Source organism: Lactuca saligna, chromosome 5 (assembly GCF_052625555.1).
Source record: "Lactuca saligna cultivar CGN05327 chromosome 5, ASM5262555v1, whole genome shotgun sequence".
Classification (NCBI taxonomy): Eukaryota; Viridiplantae; Streptophyta; class Magnoliopsida; order Asterales; family Asteraceae; genus Lactuca; species Lactuca saligna.
In genome coordinates, this window is record NC_136421.1 from 270,453,195 (window position 1) to 270,462,245 (window position 9,051).

The 9,051-nt window shown below is 35.6% G+C and overlaps 1 protein-coding gene across 2 annotated transcripts; it reads left to right on the plus strand.

Moving 5' to 3' along the window:
* Nucleotides 1–5,377: 5,377 nt before the first annotated feature.
* LOC145047793 (unknown protein 1-like) lies at nucleotides 5,378–7,233 on the plus strand. 2 transcript variants are annotated; one of them, XM_078996153.1, is made up of 3 exons: nucleotides 5,378–5,599; nucleotides 5,717–5,805; nucleotides 6,274–7,233. In XM_078996153.1, the coding sequence occupies exon 3, from the start codon at nucleotides 6,306–6,308 to the stop codon at nucleotides 7,023–7,025; it is 720 nt and encodes a 239-aa protein (XP_078852279.1). In that variant the 5' UTR covers nucleotides 5,378–5,599; nucleotides 5,717–5,805; nucleotides 6,274–6,305; the 3' UTR covers nucleotides 7,026–7,233. The 2 variants fall into 2 exon arrangements, with proteins under 2 accessions (XP_078852279.1, XP_078852278.1); XM_078996152.1 differs by lacking the exon at nucleotides 5,717–5,805.
* Nucleotides 7,234–9,051: the final 1,818 nt, after the last annotated feature.

Below are 9,051 nucleotides of genomic sequence, written 5' to 3' on the forward strand. Positions count from 1 at the left end.
GACCTATGGATAGATGTTATAGATTCTAAAAGAACGACCGCATGTTACACGAAAAAAAAAAATTGTGTTTAGTGACAAAATAAAAATGAGTTTTTAAAAAAAAAAATATTTGGATTAACTTTTGTAGTGATGAAAGCCAATAAGTCAATAAGTTAATTTTTTTTGGCTTAGAATCTTATTTTTGAAGCTATTGTGGTTAAACCCATAAAAAATCAAGCCAACTTAAAACTTTTTTAACCCAATTAAAACCATTAATTACTACAAAGTGTTTTCAAAATAGTTTCATGTCAGAGTATCCCAGAAATCAAAATCATAAAATGTGAGGAGTTGTACAATCACGCATTCGCCTTCCCGCGATCATCCGAAGTACTTGAAACCAAAACTAAAACTGTAAGCCTGAAGTTTAGTGTGACCCCCCAAAATACTCATACACACAACCATATACATATAATCACAAACAACATACTATGTGTCCAATCAACCATTGGGTTGGAATATCCCAAGCCCTCAACCATCGGGTTGGAATGCAAACATACTATGGGTCCAGTCATCCTCGGGATGGAATACCCTCGATCCATAACCATCGGGTTGGAATGCCGACATACTACGAGTCCAAACATCCTCGGGATGGAATACTCACAGTTCACAACCATCGAGTTGGAATGACCATGTCTGTTGCCTCTTACACAGATCAGATAAGCCTCAACCATTAATTCAACATGTGCACATATATCAGACAATCACATAATAGTCTATAGACAGACATACCGATCTAACAGATCATAACAACATAATAACATCCTATTAACCAGGATACCGATCCAACAGATCATAACAAAATAATAACATCCTATCTACCACGATATCGATCTAACAAATCATAATAGCATAATAACATCTTATCTACCAGGATACCGATCTAACAGATCATATAATACTCGAGCATATATGACATATCATGATGACAATCCAAAAAAGGCCAGCCTTGGTGCCTTAGACCCTTGAGTATAGTGATGAAAAGTCACCTCACACGGTTGAAGTCTCGTGGATGAAACCCTAGCTGCTGGATGACAGATTCCCGAACTGTCAACATCAAAGCAACACCCAATAAATAATTGGGTTCTAATACATAACCATAAGTCCATGCTTGGGGTAAAAGACTACTTTACCCCCAACCTAGATTGATTCAAGCCCAATGCCCAAACTCACACTCTAAAGGCCCAAAAGTTACCCAATGGACCAAAGCCCACCAATGGCCCAATTTTCCAAATTGGGCCCAAACCCTTCACCATGGGCCTTACCTTAAGGCCCAACTATCTATTCTAGTCCCAATGCTTGGCATACAGATGGTCCAATATCTCAAAATCATCAAGGCCTAATTATGACCTATCTATGACCTAATTTTCCAAGTTGGGCCCAAGTCCCTCACATGGGCCTTACCCCAAAGCCCATCCAAATATTTTAGTCCATTTACTTGTTCTTGGATAACCCATCTATAACCCTATCACCAAAGCCCAATAGAAAGGCTCGTCTCAAGGTCCAAGCGAAATTAGGATTTTTACATAAAATGACGATTAGGGTTAAGTGTTTCTTACTTAACCCATTAAGGACTCAATCTATTAAAAGTCCATCACTCTACTAGATAAATCATACGGTGTGATCGGGTGTAATTCATAATTCAATTCGAATGGCCCAAAACACGGGTCCCGATAACCCCAAACCAATAAATCCAAAATTAGGGTTTCCAACCCAATCGCGTGCTCATTAGTCAAATGATTAGGTTTTTAGGCAAATAGGGCTTCGTTATGTCAATTAGGGTTAAATAAGTCGGGAACCACCCACTGCCACCTCGGGTAGTGGCAGTCAACGGTGGCTCACGACAGCGGCCACCACATCGCGGTGATGGTTATGGTTCTAGTCCAATTATGTCAAAACATCCCAAAAGTAGTATAAACACAAGCAAAAGCACACCACCACCCAACACGGAGGCTGGTGGCGGTATAAGGCGGCAGCCACCACCTCACGGTGGTGGTTATGAGTTTTCTTTGAGTATTTCGTCGCCGATTACAATTTTACAACGCAATGCCCCAAAATAAACACACACAATAAGATAAACACACACAAACTAAGCCACCTTTGTGGTGGCCGGTGGTGGTACAAGGCGGTAGCCATTATCTTACAGTTGTGGTGGTGGTTTACTTTTGAGTCCCGATCACACAACACACACTCACACACCTAAATACATAGCAAAACATGCACATATCCACCTTCCACGGTGACTGGTGGCGAATGAAAAATGACAGCAGGCGGCGGCCACCATGGTTGGTAGCCATGGTGGTTCTTTTCCTCGATTTTTGGCCAACAACACTCGTACAACGCATCTCGGGTTCATAACAACACACATCCATATTTTTGCTCGGAAAATGAACACAATCACCTACCTCATGGTGTTATATAGCGACGGCGGCGACTCGAAGTGGCGAGCAACAGCAGCGGTTCACATCAGAGGCGACGTAACGTTTGGCAGTACCGGTGGTGTGGCTGACGACGGGACAGAAGAGGAACAAGGAGTTGACTACAACGGGGAGGAAGTGGTTATCCGCCACTGGAAACAACCGCAAATGGTAGCTCGATCTTTCATTGCTACGACATTCCCGAGTTCATATCAGTCTTCGTCATTTCTGACAACATGGGCCGTCGGTGGACGTTCGGTGGCTTGGAGCTTCGACTGATTGAAAATACAATAGGGAGTTGGGTGGTGACGACGACAGGAGGGATGGGGACATAAGGTGGCGGTTGGTGTATGATGCTAGGTTTAGGTTTAGGAAACAAGGTGACGGGTTTGTAAGTCTTGTCAATTCAAACTTTGATCCATATTGACACTAATAGTCCCTCTCTCTTCGTTTTTCTTTCAAATCAAACCCCAATGTTACCAAATGACCCCTTCTCTACAAAACCTTTTCAACTTAGGTCCAAAATTTACTCTTTAACCCATGCTTCTATAAATCCTTTCATATTAAGTCCAAATGATACTGAATACCCCATGTCTTGTAAAAATCTTTACAAAATAAGTCCCAAAATTACACTTTAACCCCCCGAAGATTCGAATCTTATCATTTGGCTCCCTAAAACCAACACCCCACTAATTATTATTTGATTTTGGATATAATAATACAAAATAATATTAAAAATTAATTATTGGGGTTCCGAGTTTATTATTTAATTACTCTGTTTTAAACGGAATGTTACAAAAACTATAAGGGGTTTCAAAAAGTCAAGTTTTACATGCTTTTTAAAATCTTATTTTTAAAGCTTATGTAACAACTATTTTGAAAAGTGCTTTTGACTTTGCCAAACATCTTTTTTGACTTATTGTTTTTCAAAAAACCAATAAGTCAGTAAGTCGTTTTGATAAGAAATCTCAAACACACCTAACCACTTAGCAGAGGATGCATTAACGTCTTCTCGCCCACTTTCTTTGATAGCTTCATTCCATGGACCATTGTGTTGTTCATTGAGTTGTAAGTCTTCATTCCAAATTTTGTTAAAACTTAAGCAACATACTTCCTTTGACACATAAAAATACTTTCATTTAACTAATGTACTTCAACTCCTTAAAAATGTTGCAACTTTCCAAAACATGTCATATCAAACTCTTGATTCAGGTAAATTGTGTTGTTTCATGTAAATATCAAATCATAAACATATAAGCTTATTATTATTGGACTTACCTTAGCTTCATTCTTGACAAATAAAATATGCAAATCATTGAATTTGATGAACACCTTACTTGAAAAAGTACTCTCGGGACTTTCTATACCAGTCCTTTAGTGCATCATTAAGAACTTATAATGCTTTCTTAAGTTTGTAGCCATTGTCTTAATATCCTTTCTAAATGTAGCCCTCCACACTCGAGTTTTTCTAACACCTACATTTTCCTTATGCACCATAAAAGGACATGCTTATGACATTCAGTTGAAACACATTTCATATTCTATGACATACAATATAACTCCCCACCCATTTTCAATGTAAAATTTGGGACCTTTAGAAGACAACAAGCCATATGTACATGTTGCAATAGAGAATGATCAGAGTTAGGTCAAATGACCAAAAAATTTATAACATTTCTATTGAAACTTCGACATTACCTTTGCATAAGTTAGAAATATTTGTAAGCAAACATAAGTAAAACACAAAGAAAAAAAGTTAGGAAACTAACTTTACATTAAAACTGCAAGGATGTTGTTAAACCCAAAATACAATATAATTACAAGGGTGTTGTTAAACCCAAAAATACAACCTCCTTATAATGTCATAACAAAAATATCATATAAGGAGGTAAACTATCTTCTGCTACTGACTTATATCCAAAGAGTTATCGTGTCTTCTACCTACTTCATATAATCTCATCCAATTCTAAGGAGTACATGTGCGTGGGATGCATATCATGAAAATAATAATACATAAGAAGAAATAAATGTCTTGTGACATACGTAAGTCTTTGGATCAAATTCATTCAATGACCGCGAATAGTAGAGACAATGATTTTGTAACCACTCGCAACTTCCCAACTACGTATCTAATCTTGATTATTGATTTAGATTTCATGAATCCCATCTTGGTCCTTCTTCATATGTCTTATTCCCATATTTATCATTTATCACTTTCTCCTCTAACTTTTATTAATCTTTCAATGTTTATGTGAATTGATTTCGAGAGCGATCTTTATGTGAATATTAATCTTTCATTCTTTAACCATCATCTAGGTCATCCAATGATCGATGAGAGCAAGATAAAGCTCTTTATAAAAGAGGTACCGACTTCAAATCATGACAAGTTCTATTTCAAAAGCGTCCATGAAGGTGTATGCAATTCGTCTTAGGATGTTTAGTACCATTTGCCAAAGCCGAGCCCCCTTCCCCATAATTTGAAAACCAAAGACTCAACAGTAGGCAATACATGTTAATGTTTTATTGTTTTTGAAAAAATTATCAAATTTTTAATTGTTAATGTTTGTTTATTATTATTTTTTTTTTAACGAATAAGATGATTTGGTTAATTCGATTTGAAATGTTTGTCAATTGTTTATGTTTATTTAGCTTCTAGAGAAGAATAAGATTACTTTGACTAATCATTCAATCTACAAAACAATTAGCGTTTACTTTATACATTAATAATTCAAAGCTTTATCATATCATAGTCATAGTAAACTTAAAATAATAAATAAATAAAAAAAAATTAAAAAAAAAAACAAAAAAAAAAATTAAAAAAAAAAACTTTGTGGATGAATAACCAATTATGAAAAAGGAGCGTGAAAAAAAAAAAAAAGATAAAACAAAAGATGTCGGTGGAAGACACAAGTAAAATGCCCAAACTCGTCAGCTCTTGGGTCAAAGAAGAAAATCAGAGTTTGCACGAGCGGACGACTGCTCTACTTCCCACCCCCTCCACGAACTTCAAGCCGACGAGGGTTTCTCCCCCACCGTTTCATTTCTCTATAAACTCCGGCGTATATCGCCGCTGCTGTACTATCCCTTCACGGAGGAGAAGCCGACGAGGTTTTCGCACCCACCGAATCCATTCTCGATTAACTCAGGTATCTATCTCTGCTTTTCGTTCGCCAAATCATTTCTCTAGAATCTAGATCTTCATCCTTTTTCTTTGGCCTACTTTTTGTTATTTGCTTTTCATAAACATCAGATTTTACTACTAGGTTTCTTTTTTCTTCGTACGGAGTCTTTTGTGAAGCCGATGCTTTTTCTCCTGTGTATGTGTACATGTGTATTCTTCGTAAACACGAATGTACGTTACCGCTTTCCCCCTTATTCTTGATTCCTCTTTTTTCTGTGCGAGCGAGGGTTTGCCTTCGCCCACCTTTACGAACCCTAATTTGATTCGATTAAAGCGTTTTAGTTAATTTGGTTCTGTTAGGGTTTACAATTTTGCTCTTTGTACGTTCTTCTCCGTCTAGGGTTGAAATTGGCACATATTCTTCCTTATTTACATAACAATAAGGACTAATTACTTCAATACAAAGATTTATGCAGTTTCAAGTTTTTACGAATTCATTTAACCAGTTTGTGAATCATTTCATAAATTGGTAACAAATTGAACCATGGCTGCATAAATGGGTAAGAGATCTTTGCTGAATTTGAAGAGAAAGTTTTCGCTGCTATGTGGATTGAAACTAATTGCTTAACGAACTTATAAGTTATAACACACACTTTGAACTGCTATTGGTCTAATGCACAACTTTCCTACAAACTGCAGGAGTGAATTTCTGAACTTCTTTTCAGAAAACAATGGATACCAAGGCTAATGTGGATCAACTAGGGGTCATTGAAAACATTTCTTGTATCAAGTTGGACAAGAATTCTTCTACTGGCATCATTCCTCCCTCTTCTCCATCATCAATGGTTGATAATAATGGTGGGTTTGCTCCAAGTCCCATAACCCCAGATTCTAATAAAGAAAGTGCAGACTTGATGTCTGCTTTTACATCTCCATTAACAATAGTATCCTCACCTCCCGCCACATACCACAGTGGCGCTGATAGTGATATGAATGAAGAAGATGACAGCCCCTGTACCCCAAAAGACGGTGTATTTGACCCATTTGCCCCTGGTCCCGACAAGCTCATGAATGCTCCTTTTTCAATGAAACATGTTGAAGAATCACAGAGCTATGTTGCAAGGAGGCTTAATTTTAGTTCTCATTTGACAAAAAAAGATTGTGAAAATGAAACACGTGAATCTGTTTCTGAAAATTCTTTTGAGGATAAACAGTTGTTGGAAGCTGTTTATGATTCTCTATTGGAAGCCATTATTTCTAAGCAGTCGGAGGATATTCTTGCTGAGATGACAGCTGCTGCTTACTCAGGTTGTGATGGACTGGAAACACCTCCTTCTGCTCCACGTGTCACTGGTATTGCTGACACGTGTCCTGGTGCTCCTATGAAGGCTATGAAGATATCAAGAAACATTGACCTCAGTTTGTGCAGAAGGCTTGATTTTGACTTTTAATAAGTATGAACATAATATGAATGGTGGGTTGATAATTAAAGGCTAACCTTGTTTTGCTTCTAGAATTAGTTTACAATTTATGGGTAGAGGGCTGAAGCCTTTTCTTTAAACAACTAATTCTGATAATATTATTTGTACTGTTTAGTATTATTCATTTGTCTTGGAAGATTGCTACTGAATTGCTTGAAGAAAGTTTTTTTTTTTTTAATGTATTCATGGTGTTTGCTAGAAATGTTGAAAATTTGAAATTCTGTATGAATTGTGCGATTTCAAATGGTGTTTGTTTTTTTAGTTTACTTTTTTGTAGATCGGCAGTTTTGAATGTTTTTATTTTACATATTCACCCTGTGAAATTTGTTGAACATAGGTGTTGTATGTCTTTTTACCTACAAATCTTTTTTAAAATACTTTTTGTAGAAAATGTATATGTTCTCTATAAACTTGCCTTTACTTTGTTGTCCTTTTGTAGCATTTGTAGTGATATTATCAAAATATAGCATTTCGTCATAAAAAACATTCACGTCGATGAAAATGAAGTAATTTTTAACCTACAAAGTTACATGAGGAAACACTTTTGAACAATCCCTTTCGATTTTCTACAAACTTACATGGCAAAGACAGATGATGACGCCATGGAAAACCTTTTCAACTCATCATCCCATAACAAGTCACCATTTAATGTCCACCTAATTGATTATCCACCATAGATGCATAGATGCACATGATCGAAAATTAGGATATTAATTCATTATAAGGTGTATGTTTGGATTGTCCTGTGTTAGTCTTCATATTAAACACATAGAGTAATGACAAGATGGGAAGACAAAACACCATCAATCGGTATTGACTAAGGAATGACATAGTCAAAATGTGTTGTATTGAAATACAATTGAAACAAGATGATAACGAATGACTGGAAATTGGTAGGAGACCATGAATCAAATTGTTGTAATCGGACAAATACGTAAACATATAATCTACAAACCTTTACATAGTTGGACATAGATGAAGTTGCTCTACTCTTTAGCAATGAAAGTATATGAGTGCATGATTGCATGAAACATCAGGAATGGTTAAAACAATAATCCTAGTGAATAAATAGGTGTGAGTGCATTCTTAAAGATTACTATTTGGTAAGACAGTTGAATTATTTTAATTATTTTTTCAATTCAAATGTGTCATTATGAGTTCGCTTATAATTTTTTGAGGATTGTGGTTATTTTGTTAGAATCTGTAAGGATAGTCCTGTGGAAATATACTTCTATTTTATATGGTCATTTTAGTGAATAACTCTTTTAAAATTCTAAATAAGTATGAAAAAGATAATATAGTTAGAATAAATATTTGCATAATTTTTTATACAATTTTTAGTACAAAAAATAATGTTATGGTTGAGAATTATCTAAAGAAAGATATCTTTTTATCAAGGGCAGAGTTTTATAGGGCAATGAGGGCTGCCCCATATTAGGGCAAAAAATATAAAATTTTGGTTATGGCTCCTTGTGTTCACCGAAATTAAAGATATGACAGAATTAATAGAAAATTAGGATTGACGAAAGCAATGACGTATTGAAGATATTATTGAAGACATACGTCATTTCATTGTCGAATGAATTGTAATTATTTGTCATTATAATTATTTGTAATTTGTCTTTGTATGATTATTATTGTCGGTAGAAAATGTAATATAAAGTAGTGTCTAGGATATGAAATAAAGTGTATAACTCTCAATAGTTTAGTGGGCTATAATGTAAATATATATGTCGTATTGCAATCAAACGGTTGCAACTCAATTATGTAACCGACTCTCTTGAGCCTATAAATAGGGCATTTATCCGTATGAAATAATCAAGTTAAGTTTGAGTGTTTAAGAGTTGAGTTGATCTAAAAGTTTTTCCTCTGTTGAAATAGTTGTTCTATTCCTGAATAGCAGAGCCCTATCCAAACATACCTAAGATTATTCATACAATCATTCTTATAATTTAAACAATTTATCTCGACACATCATTCAAGTATAATCATATCC

Excerpts from the sequence above, each read along its gene's own strand:
- LOC145047793 (XM_078996153.1), top strand. The coding sequence starts at position 6,306 with ATGGATACCAAGGCTAATGTGGATCAACTAGGGGTCATTGAAAACATT.